The sequence below is a fragment of the Oncorhynchus nerka genome, linkage group LG1 (assembly GCF_034236695.1).
Source record: "Oncorhynchus nerka isolate Pitt River linkage group LG1, Oner_Uvic_2.0, whole genome shotgun sequence".
NCBI classification, from domain to species: Eukaryota; Metazoa; Chordata; class Actinopteri; order Salmoniformes; family Salmonidae; genus Oncorhynchus; species Oncorhynchus nerka.
Genome location: NC_088396.1, coordinates 14209211 through 14235757, shown reverse-complemented (window position 1 = coordinate 14235757; position 26547 = coordinate 14209211). Strand labels below are relative to the sequence as shown.

At 46.8% G+C, this 26547-nt stretch overlaps 1 protein-coding gene across 5 annotated transcripts in view; it reads left to right on the top strand.

Annotated features, from left to right (window-relative positions):
- lrp2a (low density lipoprotein receptor-related protein 2a) overlaps nucleotides 1-26547 on the top strand; it is a 69638-nt gene that overhangs the window by 34318 nt on the left and 8773 nt on the right. For 3 of the 5 annotated variants that reach the window (XM_029688113.2, XM_029688029.2, XM_029687935.2), the window contains 34 exons: nucleotides 32-209; nucleotides 415-543; nucleotides 1264-1430; nucleotides 1527-1670; nucleotides 1823-1932; nucleotides 2464-2641; nucleotides 2895-3108; nucleotides 3798-4037; nucleotides 4247-4435; nucleotides 5471-6391; nucleotides 6531-6696; nucleotides 6859-7017; nucleotides 7111-7400; nucleotides 7641-7841; nucleotides 8088-8114; nucleotides 8226-8264; nucleotides 8365-8607; nucleotides 13948-14073; nucleotides 14247-14366; nucleotides 14988-15119; nucleotides 15678-15879; nucleotides 16050-16345; nucleotides 16512-17178; nucleotides 17281-17451; nucleotides 17541-17764; nucleotides 17978-18155; nucleotides 18267-18463; nucleotides 18653-18898; nucleotides 19107-19235; nucleotides 20574-20693; nucleotides 22902-23018; nucleotides 23421-23537; nucleotides 23810-23947; nucleotides 26082-26204. In XM_029688113.2, the coding sequence (XP_029543973.1) occupies nucleotides 32-209; nucleotides 415-543; nucleotides 1264-1430; nucleotides 1527-1670; nucleotides 1823-1932; nucleotides 2464-2641; nucleotides 2895-3108; nucleotides 3798-4037; nucleotides 4247-4435; nucleotides 5471-6391; nucleotides 6531-6696; nucleotides 6859-7017; nucleotides 7111-7400; nucleotides 7641-7841; nucleotides 8088-8114; nucleotides 8226-8264; nucleotides 8365-8607; nucleotides 13948-14073; nucleotides 14247-14366; nucleotides 14988-15119; nucleotides 15678-15879; nucleotides 16050-16345; nucleotides 16512-17178; nucleotides 17281-17451; nucleotides 17541-17764; nucleotides 17978-18155; nucleotides 18267-18463; nucleotides 18653-18898; nucleotides 19107-19235; nucleotides 20574-20693; nucleotides 22902-23018; nucleotides 23421-23537; nucleotides 23810-23947; nucleotides 26082-26204 (6898 nt within the window). The remainder of the gene's footprint in view (nucleotides 1-31; nucleotides 210-414; nucleotides 544-1263; nucleotides 1431-1526; nucleotides 1671-1822; nucleotides 1933-2463; nucleotides 2642-2894; nucleotides 3109-3797; nucleotides 4038-4246; nucleotides 4436-5470; nucleotides 6392-6530; nucleotides 6697-6858; nucleotides 7018-7110; nucleotides 7401-7640; nucleotides 7842-8087; nucleotides 8115-8225; nucleotides 8265-8364; nucleotides 8608-13947; nucleotides 14074-14246; nucleotides 14367-14987; nucleotides 15120-15677; nucleotides 15880-16049; nucleotides 16346-16511; nucleotides 17179-17280; nucleotides 17452-17540; nucleotides 17765-17977; nucleotides 18156-18266; nucleotides 18464-18652; nucleotides 18899-19106; nucleotides 19236-20573; nucleotides 20694-22901; nucleotides 23019-23420; nucleotides 23538-23809; nucleotides 23948-26081; nucleotides 26205-26547) is intronic. The other 2 variants (XM_029688273.2, XM_029688194.2) reach the window with 1 other exon arrangement.

Genomic DNA, 26547 nt, shown 5'->3' with positions numbered 1-26547 from the left:
CTTCTTGTCTTTTGCTGCCCTCAATAAAAAGGTACTGCAACATCCCCACGCAATTACCATTTTTGAGGATTTTGTGTATTGGACTGACAGATACATCAACCGCGTTATCCGAGCCCATAAGTGGCACGGGGGGAACCAGACAGTGATGCTCTACAACCTTCCTCAGCCCATGGGCCTGGTGGCGGTACACCCGGCCAGGCAGCCCGCAGGTAGGACAAGGACATGCAGTAGTATATGGTAGGCCAACTGAAAATACATATTTGGCATGGTGATATCATAAGCTGGTATTGCCACAGTACAGTTTTGTCATTGTATTTGAAATGACATTTCAGAATGAAACCAGAGGTGTCTGAACATTGTTGACTTTTTTTCTTGTGTGTGTGTGTGTGTGTGTGTTATGGGACCTGTGTGCAGGTGAAAACCACTGCTTTAGCAGCCCCTGTTCTCATATCTGTCTGCTGTCGGCCGTGGGGCCCAGCTTCTACTCCTGTGCCTGCCCCTCAGGCTGGACCCTGGCTGCAGACCAAATCACCTGTGCCAGAGGTAGGCTCCATGCCAACCTGAGGGAAACGCTCATCACTCACAGTTTGATTAAAAAGGAAGTCAGGTCAGATGGAACAGATAGATTGTAACATTCATAACTCATAAAGCTTTTATTAATGGAGTAGGAATTGCAGTAAATCCTTCTCGAGCCTACATACAGAGCTGCTCTTTGCAAATATATTTTAAGGGGGTCTATCCAGCTCCTAGAGCGCCAGACTCATATTTTAGAGGCTAGGGACTTGTCAACAGTATCCCATTTAAATTCTGTTGTAAAATCCCTTTCCAGAAGTAAATATTTAGGATCATAAAAGTGTGGCTAAGGTTTCAATAAGACAAGGGACCTTTAATGTGAAGTCCAGAGAGTCCTCTTTAGGTCAACAGCTTAACCCATATCAGGTTGCAGGGCTTCAGCTTTTTCTAGCCATGCAGAACGCATTCTCCCCTGAGAGGTGAATTACCCAAGAATGAAAATGCCCCCGAGCTATCCATTGATTCTAATCTCTGATGACAAAGCAAATCAGGGCTGTGGAACAAACTTTCACCAGCCCATCTGAACCCCCTCTTTCAACCATCTTTCAACATTAAGAGGTCTTAGGAAGAAAGTATGGTGATACCAAATTGTAGTATTTGTTTCTGTTTTAAAACATTCAATCAGCTATATAGGCTATAGACATGTCCGTTTGGAGCCGTTTGGTGATGAATAGTTTTGTTTTCCTGCAGTTGAGGATCCTTTCTTGGTGGTGGTAAGAGATAGCGTCATATACGGCATTCCCTTGAACCCGGACGTCAAGAGCAACGATGCCATGGTGCCTGTTGCTGGACTTCAGAATGGATACGATGTGGACTTTGACAACACTGAGCAGACCATCTATTGGGTGGAGCACCCGGTAAGTGTTCACACTGTCCACACCAACAGAGACCCGAAGTGAGACTACTCTACTGTCCCTAGGCTCTGACCAACCCCTGTCCCTACTCCTCTGTAGGGCGAGATCCACAGGGTGAAGTCGGACGGTACCAACAGGACAGAGTTTGCCCCGGCAGCCATCCTGGGTTCCCCTGTGGGCCTGGCCCTGGACTGGATGACAGAGAACCTGTACTACACCAACCCAGCCAGCCAGTCGATTGAGGTGAGCTGAAACATCCATACTCTCTACGCTCCTGTAGAAAGCAATGCAGTTATTCTGGAAAATGAACGGTGCTGATCGTGATCATCGTATTTAGACAAATAAAGTCGTTATCTCAGGGGTATATCTGATACAGTATGTGCGTGTTTTGTCAGGTTTTGAGGCTGAGAGGGGAGATGCAGTACAGAAAGACTCTCATCACCAATAATGGCTCCCCGACTGGCGCAGGCACTCCGGTTGGCATCGCTGTGGACCCAGCACGCGGGTAAGCCCATTTTTAACACTGCTCTGGCACGGCTGCTCATCTCCACAGTCACTGAGCCCTATCTGCCTGCCTGCCATTTGCTCCACCCCCAGAGAAAGACTTACCACTGTTACTGAATACCACACAACACAATCCACTCCAACAAGCCACCACCTGGGAATATGTACACCTATTACCTATTCATTGTTAGCATATTATGTAATGACATAATAAAAAAAGGGGGGGGGAATATGCAAATCCAACTTATCAGCTGCAGGACAGAAGAACGTATCAAAGAAAAAGGAATGTCCGCAACTCAGAATCAGAAGCACAAAACAGTTGGATCAAAACGTTGTCTGTTTTGTGCGTCTCCTTAAATCACCACGGAAGTTTACCAGAGTTGCGGACATTCCTTTTTTTCTTTAATGACATAATTGAGATACACAATTCTCGCTTCATCTCACACATGGATTGAATCTGTTGTAGAGGTTCTCATATGAGGTGATGGAGATGCCGAGGGGCTGTATTCATAGCCGTGTGTCTCTCTGTAAGGAAACTGTACTGGACAGACCAGGGCACAGAGAGCGGCATCCCTGCCAAGGTGGCGGCCGCAGACATGGACGGCTCCAATCCTGTCACCCTGTTCACCAACAACCTGGATCAGGTGGAGTTCATCACTGTGGACATCAGTGAGAACAAGCTGTACTGGGCTGTCACAGGCGCCGGAATGGTGGGCCGCCGTCACTACCTTAACCACTGCCTGTGTCACAAATGCCACCCTATTCCCTACATAGTACACTACTTTTGACAAGGGCCCATAGGGCTCTGGTCGATTCAAGTGCACTATATGGGGAATAGGGTGCCCTATGATTCCTGTGTCTGACTCTTAACAATATACCACTTATGTAGTCCACCTCAATGCCTATTATCCATATATTTGACATGTTATTAATGGCAGTCTTGATATTAATAAAACCCCATAGATTGAGCGTGGTGACCCAGACGGGACCAATCGCATCACTATAGTGACAGGCTTGTCCCATCCCTGGGGTGTTGCTGTTCATGAGAGCTTCCTGTACTTCACCGACCGGGACTTTGAGGTGATAGAGCGCGTGGACAAGGCCACCGGTGCGAACAAGGTGGTGCTGCGGGACAACGTGTCTGGACTGAGAGTACTGAAGGTGCACTACAGGGAGAGTGAGTATCTGAGGGACCTGATGGTACACAGCCAAGCAAATATGAACCCCCCTCCATTGATCTGGATGGAGACCTAAGCGTTGGTTAATTAAATAAGAACCATTAACTTGTTGGAAGCATCAGGATTACCAGTTTATTGGAGTTTTTTTTATTGTGTTGAGTGTTTGATCAGTATGCAAACATACGTATTCTGTCTGCTCTGTTTTTTTGTGGTAAAGAAATAGCATTGCTGAATTATGTTATTGCTTCGTTGTTTTTGATAGCTGCTGGGTAATTACTAGGGTGACAGAGTGGATTATTAGTTGACCAGTTCCTCGTCCTTTATTAGGAACACTGGGCATTGTGTACGGGAACAAGCCGTGTTCCTTTATCCCCTAAAACAGAGCAGATACTGTGAGTGACATGTTTTCTAGGAGCCGTGAGCCTGATTTGACAACAATGTATCAAAGTGGTGTTGTCATCAGATTCTTCCAATGATGATTAAGAAATGAGACGCAGGTTACTTTCAGTTCCAGTAATGTCATTTGTAATAGTTTAGTCTCATTTTGAAACGTCCCTGGCGTTGCGCTTGCGATCCAAGACCTAGAAGTTGTTTCGGGAATTCTTAATACATTTCTAGTTCTATTTGGCCAGACTCCTGTTGTATATGAATGATGTCCTAATCCACCATGTGGTCTTTGCCTCTGCAGCCTCGGCTGGTACATCCAACGGCTGCAGCAACAACATGGGGCTGTGTGAGCACCTGTGTCTACCGCGGCCCGGAGGCCTGTATACCTGTGCCTGTGCTACGGGCTTCAAGCTGAGCGCTGACAACAGAACCTGTGCTTCATACCAGTCCTACGTGGTCATCTCCATGTTATCTGCCCTTAAAGGCTTCAGTCTGGAGGGGGCTGACCACTCTGAGGCCATGGTGCCAGTGGCTGGGAGAGGTAGGTGTTGTTCAGATATAAAACTCCTGCTGCAGGGCAACTCTTTATGTCATGCATGTGGAGGCTTTATGGATGCTTTATGAATGCTACATGATACCAAGGAAACAATACTTTGTTTGGTTCTCAGACAATATACCCTGATGTGACAGTGTGACATTGAAGCAACCACTGAAGTGTTTGTGTCTTACATCTCTGGTTGTGTCGTGCAGGCCGCAATGCTTTGCATGTGGACGTCCACATGCCCTCTGGGTTCCTCTACTGGTGTGACTTCAGCAGCACCGTGACATCTCAGAATGGAATCCGCCGGATCAAGTCTGACGGAGCAGGTTTCGACAGTGTGGTCACGTCTGGAATCGGACGCAACGGGATACGAGGTATCGCCGTGGACTGGGCTGCAGGTAGGCATGTTCAGAGAGCTCAAATGAAAAGTTTTTCAATTATGCCAGTAGTAGGGCTCTATAAAATCTGTTTTATTTTTTGCCTGATTCTGTTTTGTTTTTCCCCAAATTCCCTTTTCTCCATTTTGTTTTTCCAGGTTTCCGTTTTTCCCAGTTTTTTTTTGGGGGGGGGGGGGGGTTTATTCAAAATCACACTTTGTTAATAGAAAAACATCCTACATTTGATGATTTAAGTCCACAACAATCCTTTAACAACATCCGGAGACCACCTTTAAGTTCTGGGAAATATCTAAGATGTTTAGAATTTGGGGTGTAGTTACCCTTTAATTAAACTGTGCACCAGTCAGAGACCATTGTTTGGTTAGCTGTGTTTCTGTAGCGCTTGTGTGATTGCAGAGTGCAAAACAAATGGCCACTGGATTGATACAAATAATCGTGACATTATTTTGCCAGGTAGGCACAACCCATTGGAACCCCTGCCCAGTTGACTACTTTGACTACTTTAAAATGGCGGAAGCATTGTAGAAGCTCACAATGGCACTGCCTATGCTAAAACGGCCTTTTGGCCACTAGAGGCCTTTGTCATTCTCTATGGGCCCTACAGCAGGTAGAGGAAGTAAAGCTCAGCCAGTAGTAGGTATCCATGGATACAGCGTAAGAGGCTTCAACACAGGGCCTGACTCCAGAGAGCAGGCTGGTTTATATAACAGTCAGTTGACTGGAAAGAAATGAGTATAATGGACAGGAGAATGCTACTTATCTTGGTACTGTGGCCAATAAGGATTTAAATGATGGTTATACTAAACAAATGCCGGTTTCCCGGACCCAGACTATATATAAGCCTATTTCTCCTTTTGCTGTCCAGAAATAGGCTTAATCTGGGTGTGGGAAACCAGCTCCTGGTGACTATGCAAATTAGCAGGCTTACCCTGTCCTTACGCAACCACTCAATAAGAACTACATGACCACAGGCCTTTCCTACATCATCTAATCCCCATTACCCTTTCACTTATATATGTCAATTTGGCTTTTCAGGAAACCTCTATTTCACGAATGCTTTCCTGACGGAGACCTATGTGGAGGTTCTGCGCTTGAACACCACTTTCCGACGTGTGCTGTTGAAGACTCAAGTGGACATGCCACGCCACATCGTGGTGGACCCTAAAAACAGATACCTGTTCTGGGCAGATTACGGACAGAACCCCAAGATTGAGCGAGCTCTGCTGGACGGGACCAACCGCACTGTGCTGGTGTCGTCTGGGATTATAACCCCGCGAGGTCTGGCTCTGGACTACCAGACTGGATATCTCTACTGGGTGGATGACTCTCTGGATATGATAGCCCGGGTCAACCCTCAGGGGGGCGAGACAGAGGTAGTCCGGTTTGGGAGTCGTTACCCGACTCCATATGGCATCACTGTGTTTGAGACTAGCATCATCTGGGTGGACAGGAACCTGAAGAAGGTGTTCCAGGCCAGTAAGGAGCCTGGCAGTACAGAGCAGCCTACAGTCATCAGAGACAACATCAACATGCTGAGAGACGTGACCATCTACGACCAGCGTATCCAGCCCAGCTCGGCCCAGCAGCTCAACAACAATCCCTGCCTGGAGACCAATGGAGGCTGTGCCCACTTCTGCTTCGCCCTCCCCGGGAACCAGACCAAGAAGTGTGGCTGTGCCTTTGGCAACCTGGGGACGGACAACGAGGGCTGTGTGGTGTCGCGGGATGATTACCTCATCTTTACAACGGAGAGTACGGTGCAGAGCCTGCATTTGGACACGGACGACCACGGACTGCCCTTCCCTGTGGTCAACGTGCCCGGCACCTCTGTGGCCCTGGACTTTGACCGCACAGACAATAGGATCTACTTCACCCAGAGCTCAGGGGCTGGGAGCAGCAAGATTAGCTTCATCAGTCTTTCATCTCCTCCCTCACCTCCAGTAGTGGTGGCTTCAGGTAAGACACTTAACAGCTAGATTTGTTTTGTTATGTTACAAAATCATACTGTAATTAATGATCTGGTTTCACCTTTTTTGTGCTATTTGCTTATTGCAGTACTTTTCTACATTATGTGTTGTTTTTTGTGTCCATGCAGATCTTGGAGCTCCTGATGGTATTGCCTATGACTGGATCAACAAAAGGATTTACTACAGTGACTACATCAACCAGACTATCAGCTCCATGGCAGTGGACGGGACACAGAGATCCATCATCGCTCATGTTCCTCGGCCTAGAGCCATAATGCTGGATCCCTGCAGGGGGTAAGACTTGCCAGAAATGCCAAGAATGCTAATACCGTTTCACTCCTTCTGTTGTGATAACAAGAGCACTCACTCAGTATCACATATTCAGCATGTGTTGAATGTGCACTGTGCAATCATTGATTAACAATGGGAAAACTTGTCTTCTTCCATGCCACACAGATATATGTACTGGACAGACTGGGGGACGAATGCGAAGATTGAACGTTCTACATTGGGAGGGAACTTCAGGGCAGAGATTGTAAACAGTAGTCTGGTGTGGCCCAATGGGCTGACCCTGGACTATGAAGAGCAGAGACTGTACTGGGCAGACGCCAGCCTGTAAGACCCTCTTATAAAGCTACCTTCTTCTCACAAGTCATTCGTTGTCCTTTCATGTTGATGCTAAAGATATGTGCTGGTTTTGGTTATCAGACAGAAGATTGAGCGCTGCTCTCTCACCGGGGCCAATCGGGAGGTCATCGTCAGCACAGCCATTTACCCTTTCGCCATGACCATGTATGGCCAGTACATCTACTGGACTGACTGGAACACACGCAGTATCTACCGGGCTAACAAGCACGATGGGTCTGACCAGAGGGTGATGACCCAGAACCTTCCATCCAGGCCTATGGACGTCCATGTGCTGGCCAGCAACAAGCAGCAACAGTGCAACAGCCCATGTCAGCAGTTCAACGGAGGCTGCAGTCACATCTGTACCCCAGGTACTAGAAGTTAGGCCCTGTTTTAATCCTCAAGTTTTCTGATCAAATAGAAGCAGGCTGTAGTTTCTGAGCTAAATGTCGGAGTTGGACCAAACTTCCATTGAAAATGTGATCTTCTCTAGCATCCTATTGTTTTGGTGTTGCAATGTTGTTTTGGGATCATGTGAGTTGGGCTGTGGTACGCCTGTCTGTCATACCCCCCCATCCGTCTGATGCCTGTCCCCCTGTCCCTCTCCGCAGGGCCCCAGGGTGCTGAGTGTCAGTGTCCCTCAGAGGGTCGCTGGTACCTGGCCGACAACAAGCACTGTATCCCTGACAACGGGACCCGCTGCCAGGAAGGCCAGTTCACCTGTATGAATGGACGCTGTATCCGTGCTCAGTGGACGTGTGACAATGACAATGACTGTGGGGACGGAAGCGACGAACTGGAGAGAGTCTGTGGTATGGTGCTCAGTGGCCACAAGTAGTGCCTGTTTTCTCAAATCATATTTGTTTGTCTCGTCTATTTAGAAATATCTTGCAATGTGATGATTTTGCATGTCTTGAATGTGGTTGTGATTACAGCTAATTATGATTGATTTATCACTGCACCTGCTCTGTCCTTCACTCTCTGAACTACTCTTAACTGTTTTTAACATGCTGCCTCTAACCAGCCTTCTGTTTCTCACTGCAACAAACATTTTACAGGATCCAAGAATGATTTCCAAACTTCCGGTGTGTATGCTTGCAGTTCACTAATCTATTGTAGCTATTTAGTGCTGCTTGTTTTTTTCTACTGACCCCATCCTAAACTAATGAAAACATGTACTTACATCTTACATGCAGTCCAAGTGCAAATGGCAGCCGCATTTATTGCCTTGTCAGGTAAAGCCCGCCTCTATATTGTACACCCTGTCCATCTTCACTTGCTCTCCCTGTCCATTGGCTAGAGCTCTGATAATGTTGCATCTGGTTTGATTGACAGCCTTCCACACCTGCGAGCCCACTGTGTTCACTTGTGGGAATGGTCGCTGTGTGCCCTACCACTACCGCTGTGACCACTACAACGACTGTGGGGATAACAGTGATGAGGTAGGCTGCCTGTTCAGTCCGTGCGACCCCAACACTGAGTTCCCATGCAACAACGGACGCTGCATCGCCAAGGACTACATCTGCAATGGCATCAACAACTGTTATGACAACGGCACCTCGGACGAACAAAACTGCCGTAAGTCCTCAAAACAAAACTTGGTTACAAATCTAAAGTAAAAAAGATTAGTTCACGAAGATTAGATATGTTTTTGTGTTGTAAAAGTCACTAAAATATACAGTACCAGTCAAAAGTTTGGACACACCTACTCATTCAAGTTTTTCTTTTTCTTTGGACTATTTTCTACATTGTAGAATAATAGTGAAGACATCAAAACTATGAAATAACACATGGAATAATGTAGTTACTAAAACAAGTGTTTTACAAATCTAAAAACAAATCATTCTTCAAAGTAGCCACCCTTTACCTTGATGACAGCTTTGCACACTCTTGGCATTCTCTCAACCAACTTCATGAGGTAGTCACCTGGAATACTTTTCCCACAGTCTTGAAGGAGTTCCCACACTTATTGGCTGCTTTTCCTTCGCTCTGCGGTCCAACTCATCCCGAACCATCTCAGTTAGGTTGAGGTTGGGTGATTGTGGAGGCCAGGTATTCTGATGCAGCGCTCCATCACTCTCCTTCTGGTCAAATAGCCCTTAAACAGCCTGAATGTGTGTTTTGGGTCCTGTTGAAAAACAAATGATAGTCCCACTAAGTGCAAACCAGATGCCGTATCGCTGCAGAATGCTGTGGTAGCCATGCTGGTTATGTGTGCCTTGAGTTCTAAATAAATCACTGACAGTGTCACCTGCAAAGCACCCCCACGACATCACACCTCCTCCTCCATTCTTTACGGTGTCAAGTGTCAGTTGTGTAGAGGTGAGGACGGAGTCAGGCGCAGGACACAGAACTGAGTAAAATAACGTACTTTACTCTGAAAAAGAATCAGCCAATAAATCCACCCAGGGATAACAAACCCTAACAATGACTAACACAAAACCAGGAACAATCACGCACAAAACACAATGAGAACCAGAGGGTTAAATAGGGAAATAATAATAACATAATGGGAACCAGGTGTGTACAATCAAGACATAACAAATGGAAAAAGAAACGTGGCTCGGTGGCAGCTTCAAAGCCGGTGGCAACGACCGCCGAACGCCGCCCGAACAAGGAGAAGCACCAACTTCGAAGGAAGTCGTGACATATGGTGGGAACCACACATGCAGAGATCATCCGTTCACCTACTCTGAGTCTCACAAAGACACAGCGGTTGGAACCAATAATCTCAAATTTGGACTCATCAGACCAAAAGACAGATGTCCACTGGTCAACTGTCCTTTGCTTGTATTTCTTGAACCAAGCAAGTCTCTTCTTCTAATTGGTGCCCTTTAGTAGTAGTTTCTTTGCAGCAATTTGACCATGAAGGCCTCATTCACGCAGTCTCCTCTGAACAGTTGATATTGAGATGTGTCTGTTACTTGAACTGTGTGAAGCATTTATTTGAGCTGAAATCAGAGGTGCAGTTATTTGCCGATTTCTGAGGCTGCTAACTCCAACAAACTTATTATCAGAACTCAGGACAAGACCCAGTTGCAGACAGTTCGAATCACAGAAGTTTATTTACAAAAAAACAGGTCAATCGCAGGCAGAGGTTGGTAAATCAGGGCAGACTCAGTGTCAGGGCAGGCAGAATGGTCAAAACCGGAAGAACTAGAAAACAGGGACTAAAGAGAACAGGAGTACGGAAAAGAGGAAAGAGGAGACAGAGGCCTGTGAGACAGACGTTTAATCCTTGATACATGAAAAGTGTGATGTATACGGAGGGTGCGGGCAACAGAAGACGAACAGCAGAGGGGCTAAGAATATTAGAGATGGGGAAAGGTCTGATGAAACAGGGGGAAAGTATGCAGGAACCCAAGTGGACCTTCTGGTCAAGACGATAGCCGGGGTCCGGTGGCGGTCTACTTGTCGTCGATACCTGAAGGTGGTCTTGAGGAAAGCGGACCGGGCTCTCTTCCAGATACGGCAACAGTGGCTGAGCAAGGGAGGGTTTTGCAGGCGTATTCCACACACATGAGTTGCTGCCTCCAGGTGGTGGGGTTGGCGCAAACGAGGCAGCGAAGACAGGCTGGCTGACGACCCAATGAGTATGCAGAATGGCTTCCAGAACCACGACAAGAACTGAGGACCATGGTCGGAGACCATGTCCAGTTTAAGTTCATGGATCCGGAGGACATGCTGCACCATGTGCTGGGCCGTCTCCTTGGCTGAGGGTAGCTTAGGGAGGGGAATGAAATAGCCGGCTTTGGAAAACATGTCCACCACCGCAAGGATAGGGGTGTTGTCATCAGAGGGAGACCAGTGATGAAGTCCAGAGATACATGTGACCAGAGACGGTGAGGGACAGGAAGTGGTTGAAGGATGCCAACAGGAGCTTGCCGAGGAGTCTTATTACACAGTGCAGGCGGCGACGAACGCGGAGACGTCAGGGACCATGGTAGGCCACCAAAAGCGGTGTCGAACAAAGGTCAGGGTCCGACGGGAGCCAGGGTGACAGGCAAGCCTGGAGGAATGAGCCCATTCCAGGATCCAGGGAGCGGCAACGTGTGGGACAAACATCTGGTTAGCCAGCCCCCAGATGAGTGCAGCAGCCAGACACGAGGTAGGAAGGATTGTCTCAGGGTCTGAGAGTGTAGCAGCGAGGCTATAGCGGCGTGAAAGCGCATATAGCTTAACATTTTTGGACACTGGGCTGTAGGAGATGGTAAAATTAAAACGTGTGAAAAACTGGGCCCATCGAGCTTGCCTGAAGTTGAGACGCTTGGCGGTGCGGAGATATTCCAGGTTCTTGTGATCCGTCCACACAATGAATGGATGTTCTGCCCCATCTAACCAGTGCCTCCACTCGTCCAACGCCATCTTCACTGTTAGTAGTTCTCGATTTCCCACATCGTAATTCCTCTCTGTGGTGTTAATACGATGGGAGAAGAAGGCACAGGGATGTAGATTAAGGTCCAGAGCAAAACACTGGGACAGAACAGCCCCGACTCTGACATCTGAAGCATCAACCTCCACCACAAACTGAAGGGATGGATCCAGGTGGATTAATATAGGAGCTGTGGTGAAGCTGTGCTTAAGGTCCAGGAGCGCCCTGTCAGCAACTGGGGACCACGTGAAATGGACCTTGGGAGGGGTGAGTGCGGATTAGGGGAAAGCCAGGGTGCTGTAACCCCAGATAAAACGGCGATAGAAATTGCCAAATGCCAGGAAGCGTTGCAGCTGCACTCTGGATGTGGGTTGGGGCCAATCCACCATGGCTCTCACCTTTCCGGGATCCATCTGCACATTCCCAGCAGCAATGATGTATCCAAGGAAGGAGATGGTGGAGCGATGGAATTCGCATTTTTCTGTTTTCACAAAAAGCTTGTTTTCCAGGAGACGCTTGAGGATTTGTCGGCCTTAGAGAACGTGTTCTTGAGCTGAACGGTAAAAGACGAGGATGTCGTCGAGGTAGATGAACACGAACCGGTTCAACATGTCGTAGAGAACGTCGTTAACCAGGGCCTGGAACACAGCAGGAGCGTTGGTCAGATCGAATGGCATCACCAGGTATTCGTAGAGTCCGCTAGCTGTGTTGAAGGCTGTCTTCCACTCGTCACTTTCCCTTATCTGCACCAGAGGGGCTGAGTGGGGATGCCCAGCTCTGACACCAGGGTAGTGTCCATGAAACTCTCATCGGCCCCAGATTACTCATACCTACTGATGAGCCTGGTCTTTTAATGGACAGGTAGACATGTACAGACAATTCTTGGTGTTAAGTCGGCGTAAACGTTCGGCTGGAGACAACCTAGCTCTGCCGAGTTGCATCGGCTCCGGAAGAGGCGAGTCTGCAGACCTCGGAGACTCTTGGGGGAACTCAGGTAACCTTGGATTCTCTCTGAAACGTAGATGCCAGGGACTTCCAGGATTCCTCAGAGGCGAGGTGGGATCCTTGTGTAAATGAGTGGGACTGGAATCAGATCTCCTTTCCCTCCTACGTTCCCATAGCCGCCCATCGATCCAGATGGTCAAGGCAATGAGCGACTCGAGATCCATAGGCAGCTCCCAGGCTGCAAGCTCGTCTTTTACCTCCTCCGATAATCCGTGGAGGAACATGTCGAACAGGGATTCCTGGGTTCCAGGCACTTTCAGCAGCCAACGTGCGGAAATCAACAGCATAGTCTGCCACACTGCGGGAGTCTTGACGAAGCTGGAGTAACTTCTGGGCAGCCTCTCTCCGGGATAACGGAGAAATGTTGTTCCCACACTGCCCTAGCCCAGGCGAGGGCCCTCCCGGACATCAGCGTTATGAGGTATGCTATCTTTGAGCGGTCCGAGAAAAGGACGAGGGCTGCAGCTCGAAGATGAGGGAACACTGGGAGAGAAATGTCCGACAGATTCCTGATTCTCCAGCGAAGCGTTCCGGAGGAGGTAAGCAGGGTTCTCGGGAAGCCGGGGAGGCCTGGAGAGATGCACTGCTGACAGAGCGGTTACTGAGGTGCTGGAAGGTTACTGTCGTGGCTGGCTGCCTAACAGACAATCCACCAAATTGCTCCAGCAATGTATTCAACCCTTCTAAAAGACTTCGAAGTAACTCATTGTGTCTCCCAGTGGTGGCTCCTTGGGAGGAAACGGCGTTGCGGAGCTGGTCTGTGTCTGCTGGGTCAGTCATGGCCAGTTCGTACTATCAGAAAACACAGGTATGCACAGAGGATAATAGGGAGAATGGGCGATACCTGGAGGGGGGTGGAGACAAGCACAAGCCAGGTGAAACAGATCGGGGTGTGACACTTATCCTCTGCAGCAGAGGTAACTCCAGGTCTTCCTTTCCTGTGGCGGTCCTCATGAGAGCCAGTTTCATCATAGCGCTTGATGGTTTTTGTAACTGCACTTGAAGAAATTTTCCAGATTGCACTGACCTTCATGTCTCGAAGTAATGATGGACTGTCGTTTCCCTTTGCTTATTTGAGCTGTTCTTCTCATAATATGGACCAAATAGGGCTATCTTCTTTATACCAACCCTACCTTGTCACAACACAACTGATTGGCCTAAACGCATTAAGAAGGAAAAACATTTAAAAAATGTACTTTTAACAAGGCACACCTGTTCATTGAAATGCATTCCAGGTGACTACCTCATGAAGCTGGTTGAGAGAACGTCAAGAGTGTACAAAGCTATAATCAAGGCAAAGGGTGGCTACTTTGAAGAATCCAAATATAACATTTGTTTGACACTTTTTTGGTTACTACATGATTCCATATGTGTTATTTCATAGTATTGATATCTCCACAATTATTCTACAATGTAGAAAATAGTAAAAATGAAGAAAATCCCTTGAATGAGTAGCTGTGTCCAAACCTTTGACTGGCACTGTATACTAAAATATATATACTCAACAATAACACCAATCCTCTTCTTGTCATGTATCTCAGCGGAGCGAACATGTCAGCCAGAACACACTAAGTGTACATCCACCAACATCTGCATCCCCCGCTCCTACCTGTGTGACGGGGACAATGACTGTGGGGATATGAGTGACGAGAGCCCTACACACTGTGGTGAGTCCCCCAGGCCTGTTCTGTACAGTAAAGGTGCGTCCGAAATGGCCCCCTATGCCCTTATATAGTGCACTATATAGGGAATAGTGTGCCCTTTTGGAAGCACAATAACTGGGTTTTGAGAGGAGAGTGACCCCTAAATGACCTTACCATGTCTGTTTCTCCCCTTCCAGCCACCTCCACGTGTGCCCAGAACGAGTTCCGCTGCTCCAGTGGCCGCTGTATCCCAGCCCATTGGTACTGTGATGGGGGTACCGACTGTGCTGACGGCTCCGATGAGCCCTCCTCCTGTAGTACGTACCACAGCTCTCCTTCACTCACTACGCTAAGCAAGAGAGATTCAACTAGGTTCTCAGAATGGAGTCATTATTCATTTGTTCTCCTGAGTTGACAGTCGTGAATGATTGGTTTATTTTCCGTGTGTGTGCGTGCGTGTGTGTGTGCTGTTGGTGATGTGTCAGTAGTGTATGCCTTTGTTAGTGATGTGGTCAGTCAGTCAGTCCGGCCTCCCACTGTCTGCCACATTCCTCCATACTAACGCCCACTAGTCTCCTCTGACAAACACAGCCCCTACCCTTTCCTCCCTTCATTTCCTCTCTTTCTTTCCTCGCTATCTTTCCTCTCTTCCTTTCCTCTTCCTTTTGTCCCAGGGTAATTACACAGCCTCACTTTATCTGGTGTTTCAATAGAACACCATAGATTGGAATGTGGAGGAGATGCCGTGACTATTTTGATAGCTTCACTTGCTTAATTTTGGTTCCGGTATGCATTACCTGTTGTCTTTACTAGTTGAAGTCAATCAGAACATGTAAAGGGAAGTTTTAAGTGACTGACATATTTGTATTTAGAGGACAATAGTATTCTAATTGTAATCAGTTTTCACATGGTTTGCTTTGACCTTTGATTCCCTGCAGCCACCCTGGTGAGAACCTGCAACACTGACCAGTTCCCCTGTGACGACGGCAGGTGCATCGCTTCCTCCTGGATCTGCGACGGGGACAATGATTGTGGAGACATGAGTGACGAGGACCAGAGACACAACTGTGGTGAGTGTGAATTCCTCTCCTCTACCTCCTCTCTCTCTGTCTCTCTGTCTCTCTCTCTCTCTCTCTCTCTCTCTCTCTCTCTCTCTCTCTATCTCTCTCTCTCTCTGTCAGGAGTCAGACACTGAGGGATCAGGATACATGCTGGGTTTGTGGGGGGTGGATACTGGCTCTTGTTGAAGGTCTCCGGCCAGAGTCCAAGGAGCTCACATTCCTGATTTCCCCTGCCTCACTCATTACTTTGTGTCTGTCGCTGCTCCCAGGCTCAGGGTGGAACTAAACTATTATGTCATCCCTCACCAATGTGGGCTCTGACAATAAGGAGCCTGGAGCGCATGGCTTCAGCGCACCACGGGCCTCAGCAGGAGTCTCACTTCAAACAATAGGGCTCAATCACATTAGATGGATAGGAAACCGAAGTCACGGCTAGAGGTCCTGAAATACACTTAGGAATGTTTGGACCGCGAGAAATTTCAGGTCCAGTCTCGGGAGTCTTCATAATCTTGAAACGTCTCTAATTTGGCGTCATTTATCTTGCCCCCCCCCCCTCTGTTTTGTTAGACAACCGCACATGCTCAGCTTTGGAGTTTACCTGTGTGAACAACCAAGCGCCACAGCGGAAGTGCATCCCACGTGATTGGGTGTGTGACGGCGATGCGGACTGTGCGGACGCGTTGGACGAGCATCAGAACTGCACGCGCAGATCGTGTGGCGTCAACGAGTTCACCTGCAGCAACGGCCTCTGCATACGCAGCTCCTACAGGTTTGGCAACGCGGACTTGACGGAGACATAACAATGACATTTGTCAGATGTCTTGACTGAGTCACACTGTTCAGTAGATGATGAGACTACAGTGTGAGTGTGTGGACTGGGCAGCAGCACCCCCTGGTGTACAGGGAAGCACACTGAGTGACTGATGTGTTTGATGGCAGGTGTGACCGGAGGAATGACTGTGGAGACAGCAGCGACGAGCAGGGCTGCACCTACCAGCCGTGTCAGCAGCACCAGTTCACCTGTCAGAACGGACGCTGTGTGTCCCGCGACTTCATATGTGACGGGGACAACGACTGCGGGGACGAGTCCGATGAGCTTGACCACCTGTGCCGCATGCCACCGCCTACGTGCCCCCCCGGGCAGTTCAGGTGTGACAACGGACACTGTGTCCCGATCGTCAACGTATGTGACCGTATCGACGACTGCTCAGACAACAGTGACGAGAAGGGCTGTGGTGAGTGCATGATATATAAGCAATAAAACATATTAAGTTATATAAAATATAAAAACATAAACTACAATGTCCATATAGCCATTTAGTATCACAGCAGAGCAGCAGTGTGGTGTTGGATTTATAGGCAATCTCCTCTAATGCGTGTTCTCTCTTGTCCTGGATGCAGGAATAAATGAATGCACCAACCCCTCTATGCACCACTGTGACCACAACTGCACTGACACACCCACCAGCTTCATCTGCACCTGTCGCCCCGGCTACCGCCTCATGTCCGACAACAAGACCTGCGACGACGTCAACGAGTGTGCGGAGACGCCCAGCGTGTGTAGTCAGGTGTGTGAGAACACGGTGGGCTCCTACATGTGTAAATGTGCCCCCGGGTTCCTGCGGGAACCGGACGGCCACAGCTGTCGTCAGAACAGCAACATTACGCCCTACCTCATCTTCAGTAACCGCTACTATCTTCGTAACCTGTCCACGGACGGAGAGGCCTACTCCCTCATCCTGCAGGGCCTGACCAGCGTGGTGGCCATGGACTTTGACCGCGTGGACAAGAGGTTCTATTGGATTGATGTGAGTCGCAGGGTGATTGAGCGGATGTTCTATAACGGCAGTAACAGGGAAGTGGTGGTGAACGGGGTGCTCCATGGAGAGGGCCTGGCGGTCGACTGGGTGGCCAGGAAACTCTACTGGGCGGACAGTTTCCTGGACTGTCTCAAAGTGTCCGAACTGGACGGACGCTTTGTGAAGAAACTGGCTGAACACTGTGTGGACGCCAATAACACCTACTGCTTTGAAAACCCCAGGGCGCTCGTTCTCCATCCCAAATATGGGTGAGTAAATCTAATCACTAACCATTACAAAATGAGGAATGGTTCATTTATTCTTGATTCATTCGATAAGCCAATAATCTCAATCCATTTGATCCCTGTCAGATATGTCTACTGGACAGATTGGGGGGACAAAGCCTTCATAGGCCGTGTTGGAATGGACGGCACCAACAAGACCGCAATCATCACCACTAAGATCGAGTGGCCCAATGGGGTCACTATCGACTACAGCAATGACAAGCTCTACTGGTCGGATGCCCATCTCAACTACATTGAGTAAGACCCTGCTTCATATTGCCATGCAGTCTTGCTTTGTTCCCGAAATGCCTAAAGGACACCTGTAATCCTACTCCTCTTCTCCTCAGGTTCTCAGACCTGGAGGGACATCACAGACACACCGTGTATGACGGGATACTGCCCCATCCGTTTGCCCTGACTGTGTTTGAGGAGACTGTGTACTGGACTGACTGGAACACCCGTACAGTGGAGAAAGGCAACAAATATGACGGATCCGGCCGCCAGTCTCTGGTCAACACCACACACAGACCCTTCGACATCCACGTGTGCCATCCCTATAGGCAGCCCATAGGTCAGTCTCAGTCTAGGAGACAGTAATCTGAGTCTCCTCTTCTCTTGGATCAACATCCATTCCTTCACACTCAGATTGCTATCACTTCATTATCCTGACGTTTCCTGCCTGTTAGATCCATTCAAGTGTTTACATTGACACAATGCCGGGCCTGTGTTTGCCCAGCTGCATTGAATGCCTGACTGATTCCCTGACCCCGTCTCTCCCCCCCAGTGACCAACCCCTGTGCAGTGAACAATGGAGGCTGCTCCCACCTGTGTCTGCTCCGCGACGGGGGGCGGGGTCACACCTGTGAATGCCCCGACCACTTCCTGACTTTACAGCTTGGGGGGGTGGCTCGCTGCCTGCCCATGTGCACCAGCACCCAGTACAGATGTGCGGATAATGAGCGGTGAGTGGGAGTTCACCTCAGAGTTCTACTGCGATACACACATTCTCTTTGTTTTATACAATTGTGGCATTGGTGAGCCCTGAACAGTATTGCCCTTCCTCCCCTCCACAGCTGCATCCCCATCTGGTGGAAGTGTGATGGCCAGAGGGACTGCAGAGACGGCTCTGATGAGCCCTCCACCTGCCCCAGTCGCCACTGCCAACTGGGCCAGTTCCAGTGCAACGATGGAAACTGCACCAGCCCCCACTTCCTGTGCAACAGCAACCAGGACTGCCATGATGGCTCTGATGAAGATCCTGTGCTGTGTGGTGGGTGGCATTTAGCTCTGTCATTTCTGTTTTCAGAGAACACATGACACAGTCTTTGTAATTGTTTGATAACATTGTTATTCCAATGGTTGATTTCCCATGAGTTGTGATCTTTGTCGTTAAATACCAGGGATGGATTAATGTACTTCAGTAGAGTGTTTCAACTGAATTGACCGTTTGTCTGTTCAGCCAATCATCAGTGCGAGACCCACCAGTGGCAGTGCACCAGTAAGAGGTGCATCCCAGAGGCGTGGCAGTGTGACGGGGAGGACGACTGTGGCGACGGCTCTGATGAGGAGCCCACTCACTGCTCCAGCAGGACCTGCCGGCCCGGACAGTCCAAGTGCCGTAACGGACGCTGCATCCCCCAGAACTGGATGTGTGACGTGGACGACGACTGTGGCGACAACTCCGACGAGCCTCTGGAAGAGTGCAGTGAGTGACGCGCCCAACACAGAGAATCACGTGGTGAAATCACGCCCGGTTAACTATAGGGATTGGGTGGGATTGCTACAGTGAGCCTATTGAGATCTGTTCATCCTAAACTGTGGAGAAATCACAATTGATAGCCGTTTGCTCCCGCCAGATATGATTGAAAGACTTTGTCTTTGTTATTGACTTCCCTGACGTGGTCTTTTCACAGTGGGGCCGTCTTATCGCTGTGACAACCACACCCAGTTTGACTGCAGGACCAACTACCGCTGTGTGCCACTGTGGTCTGTGTGCAACGGTCACAACGACTGCAGGGACAACAGTGATGAGCAGGGCTGCGGTGAGTCCACAGAAACACCAGCGTCCTGACATAAATCGACCAATGGTGCAAACCCACCGTGCTGAATAAAAGAGTCTTTGTATGAGGTAACAATGTGTGTTGAGAGTGAATGAAGGGTTGTTAGCGGGAACATTACATAGTGTGACAGCAGGAGGTAGTGATGGAGAGGTACTCACCGCCTGCTCTATTCACCTCCCCGTGAGAGAACGCTCTGGATTTATGGCCTGTGTGTGTGAGAGAGTGTGCGTGTGTCTACGTGTGCATGTGTAATGGGGCAAGGTTCACACTGCGCTCTTTGTGCTGCGCCCCGATCCACACAGCAGCAGCCCTGGCCCTCCCGTCTCTTATCAGAGGCCCTCACTCCATTAGTGCCATCCCCGCGCTAGAGGGGAGATCCGTGCTAATCTCTGTTAGAGAATGCAGCCAGCGGCCGGGCCAGGTGAAGAGCAAGGAGGGCCTGGATCCACTATCTTTCAAACCTCCGGCGCTGTGTGGTAGAGACAGCGCAGCTCTGCTCTCCTCCTCTCCTGTCCTCTCCTATAGACCTGGCATAGCTCAGAGCTCACCCACTTCAGACATGCTGCCCTCCCCTCTGCATGATGAGCTCTGCTTTAATTAAAAAACCAGAGGGCACCTCTCAGTTCAGCACTGTGGTCTAGTAGTTATCATCGACGCTATATTAAATAGTAGGAGGCACAGTGTTGAAGAATTTCTCATTAGTCTGACAGTGTCTTGTAGTACCAATGGTTGGTTGTAGCTGTAATTTAAATTTATTTTACTAGGCAAGTCAGTTAAGAACTAATTCTTATTTTCAATGACGGCCTAGGAACAGTGGGTTAACTGCCTGTTCAGGGGCAGAACGACAGATTTGTACCTTGTCAGCTCGGGGATTTGAACTTGCAACCTTTCGGTTACTAGTCCAACGCTCTAACCACTAGGCTACTCTGCCTAGTAACATCATAACAGTCTTGTAATTTGGTCGAAAGAGGAGAAGTAACATCGCTGTAATGAACCATTGATTTTTCAGCAAGTAAAAAAATCAACCATATGTGTTTGCGCCAAGTGCAATGTTTGGCCGAAAAACATTAAAGATAAAACTAAAGGATAAGAACAATAAGAAGGATAAGAATGATGAGAGGGATAATAAGGAGAAGAATGGTAAGAACAATAAGAATGATAAGAACGATAAGAATGATGAGAAGGATAATAAGGATAAGAATGGTAAGAACAATAAGAATGTTAAGAAGGAGAAGAATGGTAAGAACAATAAGAAGGATTAGCTGAAGTGTAAATGTGTCGTCTTTTGTTTCTTATCTCATATCCATGTGTGTGTTTCAGAGGAGGTGACCTGTGACCCTCTGGGGGACTTCCGCTGTGACAACCACCAGTGTGTCCCTCTGCGCTGGAGGTGTGACGGGGACAACGACTGTGGGGACAGCTCGGATGAGCGTGCCTGCAGTGAGTTCTACAGTACATCTAACCACCATTAACTATCTAGTACTGTATCTACACTGAACAAAAAATATAAACGCAACATGTAAAGTGTTGGTCCCATGTTTCATGAGCTGAAAACAAAGATCCCAGAAATGTTCCATACTTACACAAAGCTTATTGCTCTAAATTGTTGTGCACAAATTTGTTTACATCCCTGTTAGTGAACATTTATCCTTTGCCAAGATAATCCTTCCACCTGCATGTGTGGCATATCAAGTAGCTGGTTAAACAGCATGATTGTAACGGCTCTCGTCGAAAGGAGTGGACCAAAGTGCAGCGTGGAAAGTGTTCATGATATTTTATTTTCAAAAAACACACACACAAAAAAGAAGACGTTTTCACCGAAGTGAAAACGACAGTGCACAGTTCTGTCAGGTACAGACACTAAACAGAAAACAAGATCCCACAAAACCCAACAGGAAAATTACAACTTATATATGACCCCAATCAGAGACAACGATAGACAGCTGCCTCTGATTGGGAACCACACATGGCCAAAAACGAAGAAATAGAAGACATAGACGTTCCCACCCGAGTCACACCCTGACCTAACCAAACAAAGAGAATGATAAGGATCTCTAAGGTCAGGGTGTGACAATGATCATTATACAGGTACACCTTGTGCAGGGGACAGTAAAAGGCCACTTTAAAATGTGCAGTTTTGTCACCAAGACAATGCCACAAATGTCTCAAGTGTTGAGGGAGCATGCAATTGGCATGCAGACTGCAGGAATGTCCACCAGAGAATTGAATGTTAATTTCTCTACCATAAGCCACCTCCAATGTCATTTTAGAGAATTTGGCAGTACTTTCCTACCGACCGCACAACAGCACACCACGTGTATGGTGTCATATGGGCGAGCGGTTTGCTGATGTCAACATTGTGAACAGAGTGCCCCATGGTGGCGGTGGAGTTATGGTATGGGCAGGCATAAGCTATGGACAACGAACACAATTGCATTTTATCGATGGCAATTTGAATGCACAGATATACTGTGACAAGATCCTGAGGCCCATTGTAATGTCCCATTTCTTTTAAGGTACAGTAACTTTGACCAACAGATGTATATCTGAATTCCCAGTCATGGGAAATCCATGAGTTAGGGCCTAATGAATTTATTAACTGATTTCCTCATATGAACTGTAACTCAGTCGAATCTTTGAAATGTGTATGTTGCGTTTATATTTTTTCTTCAGTATACTTAACACCTGAACCTTAGATTGCCTGGCTGGCTCGCATTGGGACCTCTACACTGAGCCTTCATGGGCTGGTTGCAGAAGTTGAGCATAACTAGGTCGTAACTCTATCTCGTCCTTTTAAGCCCAACCTTTTAAAGTCCAACTGGTGCAACCGGCTCTATGTGTCTGCTTAGCAGTTATGGGCTAACTCAGACAACTGGATACTTATATAGTCCTGGTTTTGGTGAGTCTCTGAGCAATTCTAATGGGGTATTCCATTGTAGCTCAGACACAGTGAGTCACCCAGATGAAATAGGGGTGTTGATGGCAAAGAATGGACCTGTTAAGATAACAAAGTGCTCTTGCAAAAGACAACACTCCTGTCTTCGAAGCAGTGTTATGTGGGGCGGGCTTATCAGCTGCTAGCGAAACAGCTTGTCCTCAGCATGTCAGACGGAGGGGAGTGAGGGAGTCGGCCACCTCGGCTCTGGAGAATTTAAACAAGTCTGAGAACATGCCGGCTAATGAGGATAATATCTATGCTTCAATGAACAACTAATGTCTCGCGGAAAATCACTGTGTTGTGTGATGAAATTTGCTCTGGTGTTTTTTTGCTGCCACTCCCCTTGTAGCTGTAGGGGTTATGCGTAGTGAGAGAACACCTCCAGTGAATTCCATCGTGAACTCACCACAGAAAAATGACTGACATGATTGTTCGGGGTCTTTGAGATCATTTGATAATGTACAAAACAAGTCACAGCTTTTGCAATAACCCAATTGAGGGAATAGAACTACAGTATTTATCAATGTAGTGTCTGGTTTGTATGGAAAATAGCAAACAATCACAGAATAATGTAGTAATACTCGGACACCCTCTGTCAGCTGTGTCTACATCGTGTTTGTTAGGACTGTGGCAATGACGACTAATTTAGTATTCTCGTGTGCGGTGATAATTCTTTAGTTCCCCTCTCTGTGTCCCCCCCTCCCCCCCAGGCCCGCGTGTGTGCTCCGAGAGCGAGTTTCGCTGCGATAATCTGCACTGCATTCCCGACCGCTGGGTCTGTGACCATGACAACGACTGTGAGGACAACTCGGATGAAAGGGACTGTGGTGAGTGGAGGATCTTTGTTTTGCCGCTGGCTTGGCTTATTCATGTGTGAGGGAATACAGCGCTAAGCAAAGAGGCACTAAAACTTCACCTTTTTGAGGAACGGGATACACAGAAAGGACCACCCGGACGAATTGACTTTGCATAATGAAAGACATGACATTCCTTCTTCCGTTGCCAATTATACTGGTCAGATTGTGAATTCAAGTCCATTCTAGATGTTTATTTATAGTAGTCATGAACACAAGGTCAGAATCTGAGATACATCAGTACTTGGCATGACTGTAAATGAGTGATATTAGTGCCAACTGAAATAGAATTTGTATTCCAAAAGTGAATTTGAATTCGAATGGGTTCATTAATACCTATTAATTATGAGTTGTGCTGGCATGGCTGTGCTGCAGAGCTGCGGATCTGTCACATGGGCTACTTCCAGTGTGGCAGTGGCCACTGCATCGCCGACCGCTTCAAATGTGACGGCAACGCCGACTGCATGGACTACACTGATGAGATATCATGTCGTAAGTGTTAGATATTATCATAGATGTGTCTATGGGCTGATGTCAAATACAACGCTCCCAGTGAGCAAAACTGGATAAAAAAGACATAATTTCAACGACAAAACTCGTCTTTTCAACCAGTTTTACTCACTGGGCTCCTATCTTTTCAGATGAACAAAACACATTGTGTCCAGAACAATCATTATGTTACTACAGCACCCTCTACAGTTATCAAAATTAAAGTTACAACTGTGAATTTGATTTGTAATGGTCCATTTATCTTTCATTTGCAGCAACCCGTTATCCCAATGGCACTTTTTGCCCACCGTTCCTATTTGAGTGTAGGAACCATGTGTGTGTGCAGCCCTACTGGAAATGTGACGGAGACAACGACTGTGGAGACAATTCAGATGAGGAGCTCCATCTCTGCTGTAAGGCTAATGCACCTTCAATGATTACACTGTCCTTTAAATGGTTACAATGTTCCTTTAAATGGTTACACTGTTCCTTTAAATGGTTACACTGTTCCTTTAAATGGTTACCCTGTTACTTTAATTGTTACGCTGTTCTTTAAATGGTTACACTATTCCATTAAATGGTTACACTGTTCCTTTAAATGGTTACCCTGTCACTTTAAATGGTTACACTGTTCCTTTAAATGGTTACACTGTTCCTTTAAATGGTTACACTGTTCCTTTAAATGGTTACACTGTTCCTTTAAATGGTTACCCTGTTACTTTAATTGTTACGCTGTTCTTTAAATGGTTACACTGTTCCTTTAAATGGTTACACTGTTCCTTTAAATGGTTACCCTGTTACTTTAATTGTTACGCTGTTCTTTAAATGGTTACACTATTCCATTAAATGGTTACACTGTTCCTTTAAATGGTTACCCTGTTACTTTAAATGGTTACACTGTTCCTTTAAATGGTTACACTGTTCCTTTAAATGGTTACACTGTTCCTTTAAATGATTACACTGTTCCTTTAAATGGTTACACTGTTCCTTTAAATGGTTACACTGTTCCTTTAAATGGTTACCCTGTTACTTTAATTGTTACGCTGTTCTTTAAATGGTCACACTGTTCCTTTAAATGGTTACACTGTTCCTTTAAATGGTTACCCTGTTACTTTAATTGTTACGCTGTTCTTTAAATGGTTACACTGTTCCTTTAAATGGTTACACTGTTCCTTTAAATGTTTACACTGTTCCTTTAAATGGTTACACTGTTCCTTTAAATGGTTACCCTGTTACTGTAATTGTTACGCTGTTCCTTAAATGGTTGCAAGTGTTCCGTAAATGGTCGCACTGTTCCTTAACCCTATTACTGTCTCTTCTTGAAAAACTTTTTGAAACAATTATTTACCCTTCAATTCCTATTACTGACAACTCAAATTAGAAATTCCGAAAGTTTTTTTATTTTTATCTTTATGTTTATTTTGGAAATTACAGAGCTCTACCAGGCGGTTGAGAAGTCAAAATAAGGTCATACCCGCAATGCCATATTAGAATGTCAATTTGCATAGCATTTTTACTCATCTCAACAATATTACCAAATGCACTTTAGGTCTGGTTCAATGGCTTTTATAGGTTGGTAAATTGGTAATTGTGTATGTCCAAGCATGAGTGTCCAATTACATTGTAATGAATGCTTTTTCAGGTGGTGTGTATTGCAATTTCCGTCAAAATGTTTTTCTTAAAATTTTTCCACCATATTTCCCACTTGTTCGGACTACATTTTGAGTTAATATATGACAAAGTGCCGTTTTTATTACTATTATAGGTATTAATTTATAGGCGACCTTACGTCTGAGTATTGATTAATTGACCCCATGGGTCATGAAATGTAGTTTAACCAATTTATATAGCCTAATACATAGTGTGTTGTCAACAATTCAATTATATTTGTCACCATAATAAGTATATATATATATATATATTTTAATATACCCTATTCTGAGTCCACCATACTTTTTACTGACATATCAACCGCCTGGTTGAGCAAAATAATTGTTTACTAAATTCCTGCTAATCAGGCCTTTTTTACATTTGAACAATTTATTTTAATATTCCTGCTTAATTCTATAGCTAGAGGACTCCTGATATCTCCAGGAGTGATAAGTATAATTGTTGTCTTAATCTGTTGTCGTCTAGTACTGTCTTTTTGCTAGCTAAGGCCATCTACTTTAAGTGCTGCCTGTCGTAACTAACACTCTCACTTGACTTTCCCCCCTTATTAGCTCTGACTTTGCTGATAGCTACTTTATAGAGGACAAATCTACTTACTATGACTTTGGTATGTGGTTGTCCCACCCTAGCTATCTTAAGATGAATGCAGGAGGGCTGGGGGAGTTGACCAATCAAGTTCAAGTAAAGATTTGTTTTATTTCCAAATCCTTTGTCAAAACATGCTCTACCAGCCGGTTGAGAATAGGGTTAAATAGTTACACTGTTCCTTAAAGAGTCACACTGTCCCTTAAATTGTTACATTGTTGAATGTGATGGTCTTTATTCTTTGACAGTGAGAAATGACATTGAGTTCATGTTCTGGTCTTGTCTCCCTAGTGGACATCCCGTGTGACGCGCCCTTCCGTTTCCGCTGTGACAACAACCGGTGCATCTACAGCCATGAGCTCTGCAACTCTGTGGACGACTGTGGGGACGGCACTGACGAGAAAGAGGAGCACTGTAAGTACACGCCAATCACACGTTACAGTAGTGTTATGTAGGGCAGGTTTCCCAGACACTGATTATTAAGCCTAGTCCTGGACTAAAAAGCATACTCAATGAAGAATCTCCATTGAAAAAGCTTTTTAGTCCAAAATTAGGCTTAATCTGTGTCCAGGAAACCGGCCTATATTGTCCCGTCTCCGTGGGAGTTTGGAGTAAATGTAGCTCATCATTTAGGGCTCCCGAATGGCGCAGCGGTCTACCGCACTGCATCTTAGTGCTAGAGGCATCACTACAGACCCTGGTTCGATCACGGGCTGTATCACAACCGGCCGTGATCGGGAGTTCCATTGGGCGGCGC